Source organism: Oncorhynchus mykiss, chromosome 28, assembly GCF_057628025.1.
Source record: "Oncorhynchus mykiss isolate SJ-2025 chromosome 28, ASM5762802v1, whole genome shotgun sequence".
In the NCBI taxonomy this organism is placed as follows: Eukaryota; Metazoa; Chordata; class Actinopteri; order Salmoniformes; family Salmonidae; genus Oncorhynchus; species Oncorhynchus mykiss.
The window spans coordinates 19392365-19415670 of NC_143049.1; the positions used below are offsets into that span (position 1 = coordinate 19392365).

The following is a 23306-nucleotide window of genomic DNA, read 5'->3' on the forward strand; positions in this document are numbered from 1 at the left end:
GCCCCTGTTTTCTTTGCGACTTTCGGTAACTCTCTGTGGTTCTAAATCAATAGTTGTTTAGTAGTCTGAAAATGTTGGAAACATTCGGTTGCTTGACCATGCTGTAGGTCATGTAACTCTCTGTTTTCATGCAATATGCTTTGTGGACTAAACCAGACAGAGTTTGCCATCTGGTTTTGTGATAAAACAAAGGTGTGGTTGAATTTATTCTCCCACTATTGTCTCAGCCTTTAGGCCTATATATCACAGTGCCAAGGCATATGAACTAACAGGTTATAGAGCAAACAATGCAATTATCACAAAACTTAGGTTGTAATATGGCTTTTTTTCTGGCTTCCCCAGTGATTTTACCCACGCACCGCTACTGGCTGTGACAACATTTTGAAAAAGAAAAAGGTGTGTGAATTGTTTCTGAAGGCCCTGTATTATAGGACGACTTGGGAGAATGATGATCCGCAACAGACAGTACATCTCAGTATTAGAACTTAAAATACAGTCAGACTAGCCTGCTACTGTGCTTTTCTGGCCCTTATAAACTGCAGAGAGTAGACCCACAACTGATACAAATGGAATTAAATATTAAAATCACAGGGCTTATGCGCTGTTATTCAGTATACATTTTCACTGCAGTTTACAGCCTTGAGTAGAATTTTGTACTCACTTAAAAATAATAATGCAATTATTCATTGGAATGTGGTGTTGTAGGATGATTGTATTGTCCTTAAGCAAGCTCAATAGGGGAGCTTTTTAAGGTGCGTGTCTCACTGTTCTTTCATACACCTGCCCCTCTGCTTATTTTGAAAATTGGTGCAGCTTTGAATAATTTGATGTGTGGTATGATTGCTAGTTAGCATATTGCAGATCTGGACAAATGATCCACCTACCACTATTGTCTCTGTGAATGGTGGATAGAGGGCAGGATAGACAGTTAGACTGGTACACCTGTTGTATAGTTAGCGCGTAGAAAAGCGTAGTGCATAAGGGATGTACCAAAACACCTTGATATAGTGGCGGCGCATGAAAGCAGATGAAGAAATGTAGCTAGAATGGAAGAAATTATATAGTAAAACCTGCAAAAGGGTAAATGTAAAAAACTCACTGCCCTCTCCTGTGCCCAATAAAAATAAAAAAAACACACAACCCTCAAAGCAATTTTTAAAAATAAGTTTGACAACCTTCCCCTTTTTTGGACCACCCCAATTAATTTCTAAATTTCCCTTAATTTATTGGAATGTCACAGGCTGACTGCCAGCTCGTACTGTAGGATTCTATTTGAGTGTTTGCACACAACACCGTTCTTATAAAACCTTAGTAATTCCAGATTCTAGTTGCTTTATAAAATATATTTACTGATGAGTACTTTCTATGATTGTCTCCAAATTGTGTAGACATCAGTAGGCAGGTTTCCATTTACCCAGGTGATTAGACAATACCATTGTCGCAAAAAATAATAATTACGACGTGTAATGGAAACGGCAGATATAGGAGCCATTTTCTAAAGATCTTCAATTTTTATTTGTTCAACGGGTGGATTATAACTTTATTGCAACAAATTATGATGGAAATTGTGTTTTTCAAGTCAATGACGATTGACAAATAATTTTGAAGGTACGTGCGGGGCACATGATGTAAATAGGAGTGTGTACATGCATTGAGTTATTGAGCTTGTTTTAGCTGATTTCATGCGGCTACAGATGACAGATTACAAACAATCCTTTCCATTTTGGATGTATTTTATTTGCAACTGCTAAGAGAACATATATTATGTTATTGTATTGATCAACAACATTTGCATATAAGAAGCAGTCTCTTCTCTTGTAAAAGTGTGCGCTGTCTCTTTTTAAGAAAGTATTTACTTCATTAGCAAGGCAGAATGTGGCATATGGAATCTAGTGGAAACCAGACGGGTGGGCAGGGAGACGAGGAAGCGAATGAGGTGTTAGTGGTAACTAAGTTCATTAATAACGTTTTTTGACAATTAGCTTTGAAGTCAGCATATTTTGCGTTATGGTTTGCAAACGAAGTACTAGGGTAGTGAATTGATGTTTCTTCAGCTGTAAGCTAGCAATGAAAGTTAGCCTATAAAGTCACTCAATTGTCATACTTGAGTAAAAGTAAAGATACCTTGATAGAAATTGTCTCATGTAAAAGTGAATGTCACCCAGTAAAATACTACTTCTGAAAGTATCTGGTTTTAAATGTACTTAAGTAGTGGTGGAAAAGTACTCAATTGTTATACTTGAGTAAAAAGTAAATGCTATACATCTAATTCCTTATATTAATTAAACCAGAGGGCATAATTACACACTCAAACACAGAGACATCATTTACAAATGTATTTGTGTTTAGTCCGCCAGACCAGAGGCAGTAGGGATGAAAACGCATTATATTGATAGGTGTGTGAATTGGACCATATTGCTGTCCTGCCTGAGCATTCTAAGTGAAACAAGTTATTTTGGGTGTCAGGGAAAATGTATGGGAGTAAAAAGTACATATTAATTTAGGAATGTAGTGGAGTTAAAGTGAAAGTTGTAAAATATAAATAGTCAAGTACAGATATCCCTAAAACAACTTAAGTAGTACTTTAAAGTACTTTTACTTAAGTATACGGAACAAAAATATAAACTCAACATGCAAAAATTTCAAAGATTTTGCTGTGTTAGTTTTTTATAAGGAAATCAGTCAATTTAAATAAAGTCATTAGGCCCTAATCTATGGATTTCACATGACTGGGCAGGGGCGCAGCATAGGTCCACCCAGTTGAGAGCCAATTGCACTCTCCCTCAACTTGAGACATTGGTGGCATTGTTGATTGTTGTGTGACAAAACTGCTCATTTTAGAGTGGCCTTTTATTATCCCCAGCACAAGGTACACTTGTGTAATGATCATGCTGTTTTATCAGCTTCTTAATATGCCACACCTGTCAAGTGCATGGATTATCGTTACAAAGGCTAAAATGCTCACTAACAGGGATGTAAAAACATTTTTGCACAACATTTGAGAGAGGGACCAGCACTTTACGTGTTGCGTTTATATTTTTGTTCAGTGAACTTTACATCACTGGTTTTAGCCTGTGTGGACATTGTTTTGCGGACAGTAATAAACAGTTTAAACATTTCTACACGCAATGTTGTATTGTCTAAGTGTGCTAATTTCTGTGCAGCATGTGGGTGGTGGGGAGCTAACGATGCAGCCCAGACAGCTCTAGCAATGAATGAGGAAGTGGAGCAGGCACTTTTCTCTTTGCGCTATTAAGGGGTTGCGCTGATAGACAGACTTCATCACTTGAGACATTTGGCAGACGTACCGAAACTAACAAATTCTAGTACCTATTTATTTGGTTATTTTTATCAGAAGTACTGAAGTTTTCAATATAACGTGCAACACTAGTATGAGTCACACAGAACACGTAAGGGCAGGCTTTGGTCTGTTGTCATTATTGGGCTGTAATCAGCAGTAGGAAGACTTACGTCATGTGCTCTCCGCTCTGTTCTTATGCCTACAGTACCTGTACTCGCACACTGCTGTCTCCACACAATACGTCCAGTATAAACATAGTTTTCCAAAATGGATTGCTTAGACAGTGCCAGGTATCACAGCATCGTGGGTCTCTCTCCCTGCAATGCACTAAATATACAGCCCATAAAGGCTTTTTTGTTTTGTCATAACTTAACATCAATAAACTCATAAAACCTGTATTTCTATTCGGGGGCGTCATGCACCCATTATTTTAAACGCCTGAAACAGCTTTTTCCTACAATATAGAGCCGTAATCATTATGCCTAATTATATGTAAAGATACTTAGGCTAGTTTGCCCCGAGACTGCCTGGCAGCTCCCCCACGGAGAGAAGCACGAGATTGAATTTCACTCAACTTTCTAGAGCATCCCCTATCAACGTTTCCCTTTTTACTGTGGAAATTCTGATCGAATCAATGCAATATTAGCCACTTTCAATGCAACATATCGTAACAAAATGAACTATGCGAGAGATTTTGTTGTAGGCAGAACGCATCAGATTAGGATTCTATTGGATTGACACATGACTCAGCCAGTACTCTACACAGACCGGTGCAGTATAACCAATCAGAGCTGCAGTAGGCCTAAATGCAAATAGACCATTGCCATATATGGGTCTGTCTTTACAGCTGTGGTCGTGAGTAGATGTGCTTGTTTGCACATTTTGTTCATATCCTTTGCTAGTTAGTGAGTTAATCGCCCAGTTATATATCATTTGTCAGCATTAGGGTAGTGATTGCTTCCCGGAAGAGCACAAAATGTGTACATTTCTAGACATCTTTGAAATGCTAGTCAGGTAAATAACTTTTTGTGTCTTAAAGGGGCAGTGTTGTATTTTGAGACAGGCTTGAATAAGCTAAGTAGCCAATAGGTGGAGTGCAGCCTAATTTGTCATTGGTAGGGCAATTCAAGTCCATATGCGGTGATAATGTATTGGTCCTATAGCCTACGGCACAAACCTTATTGCTACAGTACTGTTTTTAATGTTGCATAGGCTTACATTTTTCTTTATTTTTTGGCTTGAATTTTGATTCCGTGATCTTGACTCAAAGGTTGGTGACCACTGCTCTACACTCTCTCCTCCTCCACTGAAGATACGGCCCATACCAAAGCAATGGTTAAACTTTTTGGTCCCCTAAAAGGAGTGGTTTGAATCTCATGGTACAATACCGTAGGCCTGTGTTAGTTACCTGATCAAATAGGCAAAGGTATACATATCAAATATAAATGGTATATGTAGCTTATTAAAATATGTACGAAAAATATATTTTTACCATTCAGTTTCATACTCTCGACCCCCACAAAATGTTTGAGACCCCCGGTTTGAGAACCACTGCACTGGACTACAGTATCTAACGTCCTCCCTAGGCATCTCTTTGCTCCATGCACCTTGGGCGGAACCACTTACTAGGGAGAATAGGGGGGGTACTCTTTGCCTGGTCCAGTCAGTGTGCCCCCTCTGCAAAACACTGTCGCCAGATCTTTTTTATGAATAGTGGATTCTCTGTTAATTTCATTCAGTGAGCCAGAGTCTGAGGCAGTGTGAGAAATGATAGTTAGCACTATCATTCATAATTGTTTATGAATGAGGTAGAGTTAGGCTTACTTGCTGTTTTGACATATAGGATAACCAAATTTGAGCAACAGTATCATGGTGGGCTACATGCTTATCATTTTGACTTAACTTTGCTTCATTGTTTCCTGAAAACTACCTCCCCCATTGGCAGAAGCAGTAAAAGGTCAGACTTCCCTCACTTGGGACTAGGATGAGATTACAATCTGTTGTGCAGATCTGTTTTTCTGTCTTCCTAGAGATAGAGAGAAGACCCAGGGGCCCATGTGGTTACATTCAGGCTAACCTCAGTTTGTTTACAATGTGATTCTCCTATTAATTTAAGCAAGATCTGTTGTTTCCGCAGTCTGCACGACCTAACTGTAGATAATTTCTCCTTATTCTGTGGAGAGTGACTTCAACACAGTGACTCATGAGACTGTTGAAATCCTGTTCACAGAGTACCACAGGCCAACGCCCAACCCATCCGCAAGCTTGTTAAGAATGTGTAGGCCTGGCCTACTGTCTTTTTCAATAAGTCTACCCTCAGGGCATTCAACTTCGTCACTGCCTATCACAATAAGAGCACCAAACAGAGCCCTAACACAAAGTCCTCTGCCGTGCCATGCTGTATGCATATGCATGTGATGGCTTTTAATGTTCAATGCTACTGTAATTCGCATAGCCTTTCATGACAATGGTGCTCTAATTTTGTTTTACCTTCTCCTTCTGGGTTGATGACAAACAGTATTTTTTTCTGAGTGACCCCAGGTTGGATAACAGCATCTTGTTTACAGTAATTGAACATAGTAGTTATGATATTATAGTCTTTTGCATGGTGTTACATGATACCATCGTCAACTATGTCAGAGCAGGGAATGTCAGTGTTGCTTGTGTGTTCTTTTTTAATATGAATGAAACAGAAATGACTTGCGTCATTGTAGGCTACTGTGAATTAATTGAAGATTGTTAAATGCCTGAGCGGCATGGGACAGTTCACAGCAGCATGTGCATTATTTATGCCTAGTAACAGGCAAAGTGTTCATATTCTTATTTTCTTATTTCTTATTGTTGCATTGTCGAGAATGAACCGGTCTGCTGATACAGTGCCAGTTTGTGAATTCTCATCCGAGTAGAGAAGTGCAACGGAAGCATAAAATGTGTCTGATGCCGAGCTGAAATTACAATGAGAAGCATTTTAGATCTGTATTTATAAAACGCAGCAAGATTTCTTACATGTGTTTTTATATTTTTTTTAATGCTTGAAAAACAAAGAATGCTGTGTTAATGCGACCCCTAAGTTTAACTTGCTAGTTATCTAAGTATGTGGCTGAATTAATAAGGTAACGGTGCATTATATTGTGAAGAGCTTTCTGCCGTGTTTGAGAAGCATTTTGGAAGAGTTATCTGTACTGCTGCCACTGCAGCTTGATCCTTGTTTTTTCTCCTCTCTGTTCTCTGCCTGTCTGCTCCTCCCTCATCTTCTCCCGAGCAAAGCAGGGAGGCCCAATGCCTTAGTGACACCAGACTTCACACAGACGCAGTGTGTACACATGCTGCTCCAGAGCCAGTACTGTTCTTCCTTCAGACAAGCATGCGTCAACACTTGTTCATTTGCCCAATGTATCTCATTCACTTTTGCTTGTAAATGTCCAAACTCAGTAAAAATGACATTCGGTAGCTCTTGACTATACATTGCCTTCAGAAAGTATTCAGACCCATTGACGTTTTCCACATTTTGTTGCGTTGCAACCTTATTCTATAATGAATAAAAAATAAATCCTCAGCATTCTACACACAATACCCAATAATGATAAAGTGAAAATAGGTTTTCAATTGATTGGACATGATTTGGAAAGGCACACACCTGTCCATATAAGGTCCCACAGTTGACATGTGCATGTCAGAGCAAAAACCAAGCCATGAGGTCGAAGGAATTGTCTGTAGAGCTTGGAGACAGGGTTGTGTCGAGGCACAGATCTGGGGAAGGGTAACTTAAAATGTCTGCAGCATTGAAGGTCCCCAAGAACACAGTGGCCTCCATCATTCTTAAATGGAAGAAGTTTGGAACCACCAAGACTCTTCCTAGAGCTGGCTCCCCGGCCAACCTGAGCAATCGGGGGAGGGCCTTGGTCAGGGAGGTGACCAAGAAACCGATGGTCACTGACAAGAGCTCCAGAGTTCCGCTGTGGAGATGGGAGAACCTTCAAGAAGGACAAACATCTCTGCAGCAGTCCACCAATCAGGCCTTTATGCTAGAGTGGCCAGATGGGAGCCACTCCTCAGTAAAAGGCACATGATAGCCCACTTGGAGTTTGCCAAAAGCCACCTAAAGGACGCTGACCATGAGAAACAAGATGGTCTGATGGTCATCTCTAGTCTGATGAAACCAAGATTGAACTCTTTAGCCTGAATGTCAAGCATCACATCTGGAGGAAACCTGGCACCATCCCTACGTTGAAGCATGGTGGTGGCAGCATCATGATGTGGGGATGAACCTGATCGAACATCTCTGGAGAGACCTGAAAATATCTATGCAGCAACGCTCCCCATCTAACCTGACAGAGCTTGAGAGGATCTGCAGAGAAGAATGGGAGAAATTCCCTAAATACAGGTTTGCCAAGCATGTAGCGTCATACCCAAGGAGACTCTAGGCTGTAATCTCTGCCAAAGGTGCTTCAACAAAGTACTTAGTAAAGGGTCTGAATACTTTTTTATGTTTAATAAATTAGCAAAAATTTCCTTTATCTGCTTTGTAAATATTTATGGGGTATTGTGTGTAGATGGTTCCCCTCCCCCCTCATCATTGTCATACATTTTTGAATAAGGCTGTAACCTTACAAAATGTGGAAAATGTCAGGGGGTATGAATACTTTCCGAAGGCACTGCATATGTATAACTTTACAAGCTGGATTGCCTATCTTGTCCTGCAATTCATTTATTTTCATTTGCTATCATTAGCATATTTATTTAGCTAGCATCCTCCATGGAAATTCTCTATTACTTGTGCTAATTTTGTTAGCATTATGGTAATAGATTCCCAATGTTGTTTTTGGCACCCCCTTGTGTACTAAGCTGGTAATACTGTAAATCTAGGATAAGAAAAGGACGATATGAAATTCTGGATACCGTCCCACCCTATGTGGAACCCATGTTATGCGTGCAAAAGGCGATATTTTTTCAAACAGCCCATGCCCTGATTTAAAAAAAAATATATATAAAAAAATACAAGTATGTGTAGCTGCTTGTAGAAGCCTTAGAATCTGCTCTTTCTAATGGTGTAAAGAAATAGAAAATCTGATCTGAATGAACCTCTAGGAGGATTTGAAAAACTTGTTTTTATTATCCACGTTTCATATTTTTTTCCTACCCTCACTGCACTTTGTTAGATATCATGCACATTGATGGCTTCCTAGCAAACGTCCTCGACAACAGATTTTTTTTCATTTTCATAGTAGCAGCAGACAGTTATCTAAATAGGCTTTTGGGACTCCAAGAGAAGAGGAATAGCGGATTGCGCACTGGCTCATCTGGAAAAGAGTCTGTGTAGCCGAAGAAGCTCATTCATCATAATAATGGTGCCGAAGGAGATAGCTGCCGTTTTATTATTCCGTAACGAATTGTGCTATTGTGTATGTTTTTGTGTTATTTGTAACTTATTTCGTACATACTGTTTCTGCCACTGTGTCTTATGACTGAAAAATAGCTTCTTGATATCAGGGCAGCCATTACTCACCCCGTACTGGAGGAATTCTTCTTAACCTGTAGTGACACCCCATCCCGTGAACGGGACCGTTGTCATCATCTGACACTAATTAGCGTAACACAACGGACATAAATCTTCCTAGAAAATATACCTATTCATGAAAATCACAAGTGAAGTATATTGGAACACAGCTTAGCCTTTTGTTAATCACCCTGTCATCTCATATTTTCAAAATATGCTTTACAGCCAACGCTAGACAAGCATTTGTAAGTTTATCATAGCCTAGCATAGCATTATGCCTTGCTAGCAGCAGGCAACCTTGTCACGGAAATCAGAAAAGCAATCAAATTAAATTGTTTACCTTTGATGAACTTCGGATGTTTTCACTCACGAGACTCCCAGGTAGACAGCCAAAGTTCATTTTTTCCCAAAATATTATTTTTGTAGGCGAAATGGCTCCGTTTGTTCTCCACGTTTGGCTGAGAAATCGCCCGAAATTGCGGTCACCACAACGCCCAAAAAATTCCAAATTAGCTCCATAATATCGACAGAAACATGGCAAACGTTGTTTAGAATCCATCCTCAAGGTGTTTTTCTAATATCTGTTCGATAATCTATCCATTGGGACAATTCGTTTTTCACTAGGACCGATTTGGAATAATGGCTACCTCCTATACTTGACGCGAGAATCTCTCTCGGAGCCACCATGTGACCACTTATGCAATGTGGCCGCCTATGGCTATTCTTCAACAGAAATGCGTAAAACTACGTCACAATGCTGTAGACCACTTGGGGAATACGTAGAAAGCATAAGCTCGTTGATGGTTCATTCACAGCTGAATAGGGAGTCATTGGAAGGCAGCACATTCAAAACCTGGGGCACTTCCGGATTGGATTTTTCTCAGGCTTTCGCCTGCAACATCAGTTCTGTTATACTCACAGACAATATCTTTACAGTTTTGGAAACGTAGAGTGTTTTCTATCCAAAGCTGTCAATTATATGCATATTCTAGCATCTTTTCCTGATGCCGTTTTAAAACGGGAACATTTTTTCCAAAAATGAAAATACTGCCCCCTAATACCAAGAGGTTAAACAAGTCAGATGGGAAGGATTTACTTCGGACGCCCGACCTGGCCCTCATTCCAGTCATTCGCAGGAGGAAAAGACGGAGATATCATGGACGAAGGTCCGGGTGCCTTGTAAGGATCCGTCGCAGAGAGGGTAATCTACCTTTTCCATCGGTCCTATTAGTCAACATTAAATTAATTGATAGTAAAATAGACAACTACGATCACATATCTAACCGTAATATCTTATGTTTCACCGAGTCGTGGCTGAACGACAACATGATTAACATACAGCTGGCAGGTTTTATGCTTTTTGTCTTATGTAAATTTGTAAACACCAGCTGCTGCAAAAAAATCTAAGGAATTCTCGAGGTTTTGCTTGCCTGAGGTAGAGTATCTTATGATAAGCTGTAAACCACACTATTTACCAAGAGACTGCAGTCCATATTGTCACAAGTGCTCACTCTCCCTGACCTTTTTCAGCCACTATTTATTCATGGATAGTTTAGTACAAGTTATGTTGGTTAATGGAAGAAGTTTGTCTGTAACTGTCTGATCAAGCTGTCTGTAAAGATTGTTCAATAAGCATTCTGAATGCTCATTCTGAATGCATTCATTCTGAATGCTTGAATTAGAGCTCTTGTGAAACAGGGACATCTTGTGGCAAGGCTCTACATAGCATGGAATAGTGTGGGATAAAGCTTTATATTGAAACATAAGTAGTACCCAATCTAATAGTCTGCTGTGAAATATCACATCAGATGTGCTGGTTATCACCAAGGCAGACCTTTCAATGTCACTGTCAGAGGCCACTCAGGTCCATGTTATTTTGATGCCAGACAACAACTCAGCAGTTTGACTTCGCTGCTTGGTCTGATGTGGATGGCACGTTTTACTTCCCAGAGGAATGGGATAGGGATGGAATATTCCTTCATGTCATCTCTCTCAGCTACTCCATAATTATTTCCCCTTGAGCTGTTAAATGTAAAAAATGCACAAGACTCTAGGATTATATTAGGAACCCCATTACCCGACAACAATGGCGACAGCAATTTTTCCTGGGATTCGACACATAAACATACATTAGACAGACGTTGCAATTTACATACATAAATTAAAAAACATTAACATGTGGTGCTTGTGTGTGTTTGCATCTATCAGTTACACATCGTACCAGGGTTTCTTTATTTTTACTCTTTTTTACATTGTGGAATAGTAGTGAAGACATCAAAACTATGAAATAACACATGGAATCATGTAAGAACCAAAAAAGTGTTAAACAAATCAAAATATATGTAAATTTGAGATTCTTCAAAGTTGCCGCCCTTTGCCTTGATGACAGCTTTGCACACTCTTGGCATTCTTTCAACCAGTTTCATGAGGTTGTCACCTGGAATGCATTTCAATTAACAGGTGTACCTTGTTAATAGTTAATTTGTGGAATTTCCTTTGAGCCAGTCAGTTGTGTTGTGACAAGGTAGTGGTGGTATACAGAAGATAGCCCTATTTGGTAAAAGACCAAGACCATATTATGGTAAGAACAGCTCAAATAAGCAAAGTGAAACAACATTCCATTACTTTAAGACATGAAGGTCAGTCATTGCAGAACTTTTCAAGAACTTTGAACATTTATTAAAGTGCAGTCGCAAAAACCATCAAGTGTATGAATACACTGGCTCTCATGAGGACCGTCACAGGAAAGGAAGACCCAGAGTTATCTCTAATGAACTTATCCTCTGCAGCAGAGTTACCAGCCTCAGAAATTGCAGCCCAAATAAAAGCTTCACATAGTTCAAGTAACACACACATCTCAACATCAACTGTTCAGTGGTGACTGCATGAATCAGGCCTTCATGGTCGATTTGCTGTAAGGAAACCACTACTAAAGGACACCAATAAGATGAAGAGACTTGCTTTGACCAAGAAACACAAGCAATGGACATTAGACTGGTGGAAATCTGTCTTTGGTCTGATGACTCCAAATTTGAGATTTTTGGTTCCAACTGCCGTGTCTTTGTGAGACGCAGAGAAGGTGAATGGATGATCTCTGCATGTGTGGTTCCCACGTGAAGCATGGAGGAAGAGGTGTGATGGTGTGGGGGTGCTTTGCTGGTGACGCTCAAGGCACACATAGCCATCATGGCTACCACAGCATTCTGCAGCGATACACCATCCCATCTGGTTTGCACTTAGTCTCACTATCACTTGTTTTTCAACAGGACAATGACCCAAAACACACCTCCAGGCTATGTAAGGGCTATTTGAACAAGAAGAAGAGGGGTGGAGTACTGCATAAGATGACCTGGCCTCCACAATCACTCGACCTCATCCCAATTGAGATGGTTTGGGATGAGTTGCACTGCAGAGTGAAGGAAAAGCAGCCAACAAGTGTTCAGCATAAGCGGTATCTCCTTCAAGAATGTTGAAAAAGCATTCCAGAGTGCCAAGAGTGTGCAAAGCTGTCATCAAGGCAAAGGGTTGCTACTTTTGAAGAATCTAAAATATATTTAGATTTGTTTAACACTTTTTGTTGGGTACTACATGATTCCATGTGTGTTATTTCATGGTTTGGATTTCTTCACTTATTCCTTAATGTAGAAAATATAAAAAATTAAGAAAAACCGTTGACTGAGTAGTTGTCCACACTTTTTTGACTGGCACTGAACAAAAATATTTACGCGTGTGAAGTGAAGTGTTGGTCCCATTTTTCATGAGCTGAAATTGAAAGATCCTAGACATTTTCCATATGGCCAAAAGGTTATTGCTGTCAAATTTTGTGCACAAATTTGTTTACATCCCTGTTTATAAGCATTTCTCCTTTGCCATGATAATCCATCCACTTGGCAGGTGTGACGTATCAGGAAGCTGAATTAACAGAATGATCACTACACAGGTGCATCTTGCGCTGGAGACAATAAAATTTCATTTTTTTGTCACACAACACAATGCCACAGATGTCTCAAGTTTTTTGGCAAGCAATTGGCATGCCGACTGCAGGAATGTCCACGAGAGCTGTTGCGAGAATGTTCAGTTCTCTACCATGTTGTTTTATAGAAATTGGCAGTACATCCAACCGACCTCACAACCGCAGACCATGTATATGGCGTCATGTGGGCGAGCGGTTTGCTGATGTCAACGTTGTGAACAGAGTGCCTCTTTGTGGCGGTAGGGATATAGTATGGGCAGACATAAGCTACAGACAGCGAACACAATTGCATTTTATCGATGGCTATTTGAATGTACAGAGAGGATCTCGTCATCTCAGTATGAGACCCATTGTCGTGCCATTCAGCCGCCACCATCTCTTCATGTTTCAGCATGATAATGCACCTTAATTGGAGAGAATGGGCTTGTGGTAATGACTGGAGTGGAATGGTATCAATTTCATCAAACGCATGGTTTTCCATTTGCTCTGTTCCGTTCTCCCCTCAGCAGCCTCCACTTTACTTGGCTCATCACACTCTGTTGCCTCCTTGTGGTGGCTCGGGCGCCTGCAGGCTGACGTTGGTTGTCCGCTGAACGGTGTTTCCTCCGACACATTGGTGTGTGTGGCTTGCTTCCGGGTTAAGCGGGTGGGTGTTAAGAAGTGCGGTTTTGCGGGTCATGTTTCGGAGGACGCATGACTCAACCTTTGCCTCTCCCGAGTCAGTTGGAGTTGCAGCCATGAGACAAGATCGGAATTGAAATTGGGAGAACAAAGGGCTAAAATCAATACAAAAGTTACAAATAGGACTGGGACAACGTTCCACAGGCCACAACTAACTCTATGCAAAGGAGATGTGTTGCACTGCAGGAGGAAAATGGTGGTCACAGCAGAAACTGACTGGCTTTCTGATCCACACTGCTATCTGTGTACAAAATATGCATATCTGTATTCCCAGTCATGTGAAATCCATAGATTAGGGCCTAATGCATTTATTTCAATTGACTGATTTCCTTATATGAACTGTAACTCAGTTCAGTACACATGTCAGTACATACACACAAGTAGGCCACATGGGGGAGTTGTGCCGTGAGGTGTTGATTTATTTTTTTTTTGGAACCAGGTTTGCTTTTCACTTGCGCTATATGAGATGTAAGGGAGTTCCAGGCACTCATGTCCCTGTAGAATACTGTACGTTTCCTTGAATTTGTTCTGGACATGTTTGAGAATTATTGCAAGCTGCATACTAGGTTACAATGGTAAGCTAATAGCTGTGTGTGTGTGTGGGGGGGAATGCACTGTAAGCTCATTAATCTGTGTTTCAGGGCGCAGACAGGCGCAGTAGCTCACCTTCAATAACTTAATGATGCTGCTCAATGCAGAAATTTCCTGGCTTCTAAAATTCTAATAGTTCGCCTAATTTTAGTTTGACACAAAACACGCAACTATAGTGTACTCTCATTGTACCATCTAAATCGCTGTGAAATACATTTTCCAAAAATATTGTATTTTCAGCTGTTTTGAAGCTGGTGTACAAACCTGAAAGTTAAAGACGCAAAAACAAATCTTAAGAACGGGAAGCATAGCAATAGTGCATATTGAACAGATCTACTGCTTCTTAGACTTGCTCTCAGTGAGAATGACAGATCCATAACACCCATTTCTATGGGTCGCCCCAAAAGTTACATATTGCAGCTTTAAAGCTGCACCCTCTACCCCTCCCTCCAGTGAGCGGATGAGGGGTCAGGAGCTCAAGTGCTGATGCTGCTCTACTGCCTCCGACAGAGTGCCCAGACTGGACAGGACAGGAAGGTAACAGGACAGAGTAGGGATGTCCACAACTCACTGGGCTGGAGCAGCTGATTCCCAGGGCACTGCAGACATAGATACCTGCCTGTCTACTACCTGAACCAAAGCTGCCAAGCTCCCTATTGCAGAACAGATAGGCAGATATTCATATAGTGCTGTGTTACACCGGTTCAAGTCAACTCCATGAAAGTGGGACTAGACAGAGCAGACTGAGGTCTGTAACTCTACTGTGGTTTGCAGTAGCATACTGGAAGAGAGTTGTGGGACTCCAGCATTACCTCCCCCCTAGCATGGAGCATGGGGAGGGTTCACGACAATCAGGTAAGCTCTTCTGTGTGATGAACCGTTAGGAAATAATCAGGCTAGACGTATTTACACATTCGTCTGGTCTGTAGTAAGTCTTTTGCTCATTACCACAGCTGTTTCTCTTGTTGTGGAAGTGATGGTTAAGCCATCATGATGTACTTACTGCATGTACAGTGTTGTCTGTCCTTGTGTATTGTCGTCGTTAATCTGTGGTGCTGGGAGGACCCAGGGTTAAATATAGGGATTTCATATCTCTGTCTGTGCATCTTACCTTTAGGCTCAGGTGTGTTAGGCAGCTTATGAATCTTCCACTGTGGAGGCTTAACTAGTTATAAGTAGATCTCATTGTCATGTATTATCATAGGTTGCAATGCGTCACTTACTGTAGTTCCTTGTTAGCAAACTACTTAATGAGATTGTGTCGTTCTGTGGAGGGATTTTTCGGCATTTGGTAAACTTTTAGGGGACTTTAAATATTGAAAATGTATGTTAAATCAGCCACGTTTTTTGTATTTATTTTGTGTACATAGGAGTTAAGGTATTCCTAGTTTCTGAGATTCTTACCTTGAAGTTATTCACTTAAGTGATCAGTGCTGTTCATCACTGTCAATGGAACTAACGTAAATCACGAGGATTATCTCCCAGATTGAATGCATGAACCTGAACCTGTCCACCTCTCTTCTCTATACAGTGTCAGATCACCATTGTCTAATGTATCGCTGTAGTCTGATACAACTGATTCCTATGCATTCCCTGTGTGTGTGTGTAATGAACAGAGCAGACAGCTAGTACATGGTGATGGATGGTTCTACCACTGCCCTTGTCTTCTCTTCAGAAAACTGCCGTGCTTTCCTCAGCCAGCACATTTTACAATAGGCTGGGTGTGTTAGTCTCGCTTTGCCAAACTTATGTTGTTAGAGACTGCGACTGTGGTAGATTACTGTAGGGCAAACTAACTATGGCTTGCAAAGGAATGAAGAGAATCCAATGATTGAGAAATGGTGCTCTTTTCATTGAAACTCTCTTGGGATGTAGCACCACATCTAATTTAAAAGGTAATGTAAATGGATGATACATTGTGATCATAAATGGCATCATTGCGAATCTCCTTTATGGAACAGTGTCTGCTGTTAGTTTTGAATACTAGGCTGCACTTTATAATTAGATGGTTCATTATGACATTAGACGCAATTTCCTTAGTAGTATGACAAAGCACTGGTGAGCACCTCTCGTCTTAGCCAGTTGGGGGAGCAATCATGGGAAAATAACATTATTGCAAAGAGAAAGTTGTTTCAAGGTAGTTTGACCTTTTGATTATCATACTGTACAGGATGTCTACAGTGCAGACCTTAGTGTCTCATTGACCAGTGTCATCAGCACCCTCATCTGGTGCATATGATGGCATTGATTGCTCTGATTCCAGTAGCTTTGTGCGTGCTACCAGCAGGTTGCCTGTCATAACATTTACTCCGCTACAGGGGTGTGAATTCTCTAGTGTGCAATGCTGCTGCTGTTCTATTCCTGATTTCATATCAGATTATTTAAACAGAGATCAGCTCTTTGGCAGTTAAACAGTGAAACGTCTGTCGGTGTAAACAGCCACAGAAGTCTTCAAAGGCACCGCTGGTGCTGACACACTGGAGCAGAACTGAGTACATATGGTAATCTGAGAGGTGAAGGTCATCTGAGGTCCTGAAGGTTACAGACAGTGCTGCTTTTTCCATTGTAGCACAGACAAAGGCACAAAACCCCACAGGACACATGGCAATGACAATCAACAAAACTCAGATTTATTGATCTGTAGCAGGGCAAAGTGAACAACGGAATATGGGTATATATGGGTTTCCTAAGACACGTATGACTGAAAATGTTAAGTACTTTGGTCAAGTGGAAAAAACTCCCAGGAAATCCATAGTGATTCAAAAGACAAACGTTCAGATTCTTTAGACAACTGCATTTAAGCATTTCTTCACCTCTGTTTTTGAAATCAGGTGAATACTGATATTGAAACCAATCAGGGAGTGAGAATTCCTAACCCTTTAAAAAAGAAGTCTGAAAAGGCAATCTTTAATCTGAGTCACATATTTGAGTCACATACGCCTGTTTCAAAATGACCTTCGAGAAGTTGCCAGTAAGCATAAATACTCTAAAGGTAACCTCATTGCAGAAGAGGTTGTAGCGCTCAAAGGTCTACAAAATCACTGTAATCTTGTAGTTTGCCCTGCTGATAAGGGTGGCACTGTTGTGGTACAAAGTTATGAACAGTATCACATGGCCATTATGAGTCATCTGAACAATAGATAATTAAATGTCCCCTTATGTGCAAACCCTACAGATCGTATTGAGAGTAACATTGATGCATATATTAAGTGCTTTAGTCCATGGTTTGGATTACTGAAAATGAGAGATTTCCTCATCACCCCTCACCGAGATATGCAGTTTACTATGGCCTACCTAAGAAACTGTCTGACCCTCCTGAGGCATATAGTCAAATGATAGCCTCACGGAACCCCTATCCCAATTTTGTAGATATCTATTATTATTTTTTTCATAAAGTTCCTCCCCTCCCAGCATTCTTGGGGACACCACTGATGTGCTAAAGATCCTTGAGAATGTCAAAGTTGAATCTAATGACATGTAATGTCAGCGATTTATCTTTATTTTCTTAATTTTTGTAGATCATTTCCTGCAAGTCTGCACAATTTGCTATGGGGCGAAGATAAAATATTGTCATTCTAAAGCAAGTTTGTTGCAATTCTACACATTTCGCCATGGGGTAGAGAGAACATTTAATAACTAATTTCATGCAATTCTACTCATTTTGCAATGGGGCGTAGAGGAAAAATGTGCAGTTTTACAGCTACAAAAATATGAACGCAACACAAAGTGTTGGTCCCATGTTTACTGAGCTGAAATAAAAGATCCCAGAAATATTCCATATGCACAAAAAGCTTATCTCAGAATTTGTGCACAAATTTGTTTACATCCTTGTTAGTGAGTATTTCTCCTTTGCCAAGATAATCCATCAACCTGAAAGGTGTGGCATATCAGGAAGCTAATTAAACCGTATTATCATTAATAGGGCTGACCCAGACTATAAAAAATCTTAGTAAACCAAAAGTCGTCTGTTATTTCGACCAATCGATTGGTCTACATTTTTGAATGTGTATTTTTCCATATACAGTCAAACACTGGGTTTTTAATAAAATCAAGTATATGCATTGAGCTTGTCTGATTCTTTAAGCTTACGGTTTGATGAAATAAGAGGGCGCCAGAGACCTAGATAATCAGAATTAAAAAAACAACCTGACCCAACCATTCCATTCCTGCTCCTGCTGGCTTTAGCAGATTCTGCCATTATTCTCCAGAGATTTCCGGTAATAGGCTACACAAGGAATTGGCAACTTTGGAATGCCAATTTATCTTACCATTTCTACCGATCTGCGTGCCAGTTATGATTTGCATATGCTTATTTTCGTAAAACTTTAATTGAATTTATAGTAACGTCTTCATGCCTCAATCATTGTCATGTGGTCAATCATAATTCGATCTAGATCTAAATAAAAATGATGCTGACCTAAAAAGTAACTTCTATTGCCTTTGCCAACTATGTAAAAAATCAGAGTGGATACGTCATCAGAGTGCGCAGCTGAACACTGTATGCTGGAAAACACTCGGTTTGTTATTTTTTATTAAAACAAAACCGCTATTCATTAACCCTTTCACACGTACAAAATCAAATCAAATTTTATTTGTCACATACACATGGTTAGCAGATGTTAATGCGAGTGTAGCGAAATGCTTGTGCTTCTAGTTCCGACAATGCAGTAATAACAAGTAATCTAACTAACAATTCCAAATCTACTGTCTTGTACACAGTGTAAGGGGATAAAGAATATGTACATAAGGATATATGAATGAGTGATGGTACAGAGCAGCATAGGCAAGATACAGTAGATGGTATCGAGTACAGTATGTACAAATGAGATGAGTATGTAAACAAAGTGGCATAGTTTAAAGTGGCTAGTGATACATGTATTACATAAGGATACAGTCGATGATATAGAGTACAGTATATACGTATGCATATGAGATGAATAATGTAGGGTAAGTAACATTATATAAGGTAGCATTGTTTAAAGTGGCTAGTGATAATTTACATCATTTCCCATCAATTCCCATTATTAAAGTGGCTGGAGTTGAGTCAGTGTCAGTGTGTTGGCAGCAGCCACTCAGTGTTAGTGGTGGCTGTTTAACAGTCTGATGGCCTTGAGATAGAAGCTGTTTTTCAGTCTCTCGGTCCCAGCTTTGATGCACCTGTACTGACCTCGCCTTCTGGATGATAGCGGGGTGAACAGGCAGTGGCTCGGGTGGTTGATGTCCTTGATGATCTTTATGGCCTTCCTGTGACATCGGGTGGTGTAGGTGTCCTGGAGGGCAGGTAGTTTGCCCCCGGTGATGCGTTGTGCAGACCTCACTACCCTCTGGAGAGCCTTACGGTTGAGGGCGGTGCAGTTGCCATACCAGGCGGTGATACAGCCTGCCAGGATGCTCTCGATTGTGCATCTGTAGAAGTTTGTGAGTGCTTTTGGTGACAAGCCAAATTTCTTCAGCCTCCTGAGGTTGAAGAGGCGCTGCTGCGCCTTCTTCACGATGCTGTCTGTGTGAGTGGACCAATTCAGTTTGTCTGTGATGTGTATGCCGAGGAACTTAACTTGCTACCCTCTCCACTACTGTTCCATCGATGTGGATAGGGGGGTGTTCCCTCTGCTGTTTCCTGAAGTCCACAATCATCTCCTTAGTTTTGTTGACGTTGAGTGTGAGGTTATTTTCCTGACACCACACTCCGAGGGCCCTCACCTCCTCCCTGTAGGCCGTCTCGTCGTTGTTGGTAATCAAGCCTACCACTGTTGTGTCGTCCGCAAACTTGATGATTGAGTTGGAGGCGTGCGTGGCCACGCAGTCGTGGGTGAACAGGGAGTACAGGAGAGGGCTCAGAACGCACCCTTGTGGGGCCCCAGTGTTGAGGATCAGCGGGGAGGAGATGTTGTTGCCTACCCTCACCACCTGGGGGCGGCCCGTCAGGAAGTCCAGTACCCAGTTGCACAGGGCGGGGTCGAGACCCAGGGTCTCGAGCTTGATGACGAGCTTGGAGGGTACTATGGTGTTGAATGCCGAGCTGTAGTCGATGAACAGCATTCTCACATAGGTATTCCTCTTGTCCAGATGGGTTAGGGCAGTGTGCAGTGTGGTTGAGATTGCATCGTCTGTGGACCTATTTGGGCGGTAAGCAAATTGGAGTGGGTCTAGGGTGTCAGGTAGGGTGGAGGTGATATGGTCCTTGACTAGTCTCTCAAAGCACTTCATGATGACGGATGTGAGTGCTACGGGGCCGTAGTCGTTTAGCTCAGTTACCTTAGCTTTCTTGGGAACAGGAACAATGGTGGCCCTCTTGAAGCATGTGGGAACAGCAGACTGGTATAGGGATTGATTGAATATGTCTGTAAACACACCGGCCAGCTGGTCTGCGCATGCTCTGAGGGCGCGGCTGGGGATGCCGTCTGGGCCTGCAGCCTTGCGAGGGTTAACACGTTTAAATGTCTTACTCACCTCGGCTGCAGTGAAGGAGAGACCGCATGTTTTCGTTGCAGGCCGTGTCAGTGGCACTGTATTGTCCTCAAAGCGGGCAAAAAAGTTATTTAGTCTGCCTGGGAGCAAGACATCCTGGTCCGTGACTGGGCTGGATTTCTTCCTGTAGTCCGTGATTGACTGTAGACCCTGCCACATGCCTCTTGTGTCTGAGCCGTTGAATTGAGATTCTACTTTGTCTCTGTACTGGCGCTTAGCTTGTTTGATAGCCTTGCAGAGGGAATAGCTGCACTGTTTGTATTCGGTCATGTTACCAGACACCTTGCCCTGATTAAAAGCAGTGGTTCGCGCTTTCAGTTTCACACGAATGCTGCCATCAATCCACGGTTTCTGGTTAGGGAATGTTTTAATCGTTGCTATGGGAACGACATCTTCAATGCACGTTCTAATGAACTCGCACACCGAATCAGCGTATTCGTCAATGTTGTTATCTGACGCAATACGTACCATTACACAGGTGTGATCATTCTACAGTGGTCCCTGAAGCGTACGATCACACCCGTGTGATTTAGAATGCTTATTTAGAATGGCCAGTTTCGAATGACGCAGCAATCAGCATTTGAGCTGGCCACTTTTTTCAGAAACATTTCACACAAACACAGTCTTTATGTCCAGAATGTGAGCAGTTTATTTTTGGATGCAATGTTCATATAAGTATCTATAGCATAACACAATCATCCAAACTGGAAAAATGTAGGCTAAATTTGTCCTAGCGCTAACTGAGGAAAGATTGGCGCAACACAAGCGGTCATATTTTTACAACGCTTGGCTGACAGACTTCAATATGAATTAGCTAATAGCAATTACTATTAACTACATCACGGGTGAGCTTACCATTGATCGAAATAGAGTAATACACTTTCTAGAAATCAAAAGTAATCCGATGATTAGTTTCAGCGCGCCGCCATGAGTTTGGTCTATTTTATAGTATGCATGATGAAGGGGTGTGTCGTCTACCATTGCTCACATCCCACCATTCTAGAGGTCAGCCGATTCTGATTTTTCAACACCGATACCGATTTATTGGAGGACCAAAAAAGCCGATACCGATTAATCTGCGATTTAAAAAAAATATATATTATTTTTTATTTGGAATAATAACAATTACAACAATACTGAATGAACACTTATTTGAACTTAATATGATACATCAATAAAATCAATTTAGCCTCAAGTAAATAATGAAACATTTTCAATTTGGTTTAAATAATGCAAAAAACAAACTGTTGGAGAAGAAAGTAAAAGTGCAATATGTGCTATGTAAGAAAGCTAACGTTTCAGTTCCTTGCTCAGAACATGAGAACATATGAAAGCTGGTGGTTCCTTTTAACATGAGTCTTCAATATTCCCAGGTAAGAAGTTTTAGGTTGTAGTTATTATAGGACTATTTCCCTCTATACAATTTGTATTTCATTAACCTTTGACTATTGGATGTTCCTATAGGCACTTTAGTATTGCAAGTGTAACAGTATAGCTTCCGTCCTTCTCCTCCCTCCTCTCTGGGCTCGAACCAGCAACACAACGACAACAGCCACCCTCGAAGCAGCGTTACCCATTCAGAGCAAGGGGAACAACTACTAGAAGGCTCAGAGCGAGTGACGTTTGAAACGCTATTAGCACGCGCTAACTAGCTAGCCATTCGGTTACACCAGCCTCATTTCGGGGGTTGATAGGCTTGAAGTCATAAACAGCGCAATGCTTGACGCACAACGAAGAGCTGCTGGCAAAACGCACGAAAGTGCTGTTTGAATGAATGTTTACGCGCCTGCTTCTGCCTACCACCACTCAGCCAGATACTTGTATGCTTGTATGCTCAGTCTGATTATATGCAACGCAGGACACGCTAGATAATATCTAGTAATATCATAATTTCACCTTTATTTAACCAGGTAGGCTAGTTGAGAACAAGTTCTCATTTGCAACTGTGACCTGGTAAAGATAAAGCATAGCAGTGTGAACAGACAACAACACAGAGTTACACATGGAGTAAACAATAAACAAGTCAATAACCTAATGCTAGCTAGCAACTTACCTTGGCTTACTCCATTCGCGTTACAGGCAGTCTCCTTGTGGAGTGTAACGAGAGAGAGGCAGGTCGTTATTGCGTTGGACTATTTAACTGTAAGGTTGCAAGATTGAATCACCCGAGCTGACTGGTGTGGTGTAGTTGTTGAGTGGCTTCACTACATTCTCCCAATCTTCTTCTGGATCATCCAAATGCTCTTTAGCAAACTTCAGGCGGGTCTGGACATGTACTGGCTTAAGCAGGGGGACACGTCTGGCACTGCAGGATTTGAGTCCCTGGCGGTGTAGTGTGTTACTGATGGTAGGCTTTGTTAATTTGGTCCCAGCTCTCTGCAGGTCATTCACTAGGTCCCCCCGTGTGGTTCTGGGATTTTTGCTCACCGTTCTTGTGATCATTTTGACCCCACGGCGTGAGATCTTGCGTGGAGCCCCAGATTGAGGGAGATTATCAGTGGTCTTGTATGTCTTCCATTTTCTAATAATTGCTCCAACAGTTGATTTCTTCAAACCAAGCTGCTTACCTATTGCAGATTCAGTCTTCCCAGCCTGGTGCAGGTCTACAATTTTGTTCCTGGTGTCCTTTGACAGCTCGTTGGTCTTGGCCATAGTGGAGTTTGGCGTGTGACTGTTTGAGGTTGTGGACAGGTGTCTTTTGTACTGATAACAAGTTCAAACAGGTGCCATTAATACAGGTAACGAGTGGAGGACAGAGGAGCCTCTTAAAGAAGAAGTTACAGGTCTGTGAGAGC

General features: G+C 41.3%; 1 protein-coding gene across 5 annotated transcripts in view; it reads left to right on the forward strand.

The window, feature by feature from the left end:
* Positions 1-23306, forward strand: part of LOC110508667 (solute carrier family 12 member 7) — an 82855-nt gene that overhangs the window by 12474 nt on the left and 47075 nt on the right. For 2 of the 5 annotated variants that reach the window (XM_090225570.1, XM_090225571.1), the window contains exon 1: positions 14498-14898. The exons of the other annotated variants lie outside the window; for them this stretch is intronic. In XM_090225570.1, the coding sequence (XP_090081696.1) occupies positions 14868-14898 (31 nt within the window). In that variant the 5' untranslated portion in view covers positions 14498-14867. Of the gene's footprint in view, positions 1-14497; positions 14899-23306 lie in introns of those variants that run through there. 5 annotated transcript variants of the gene reach the window in all.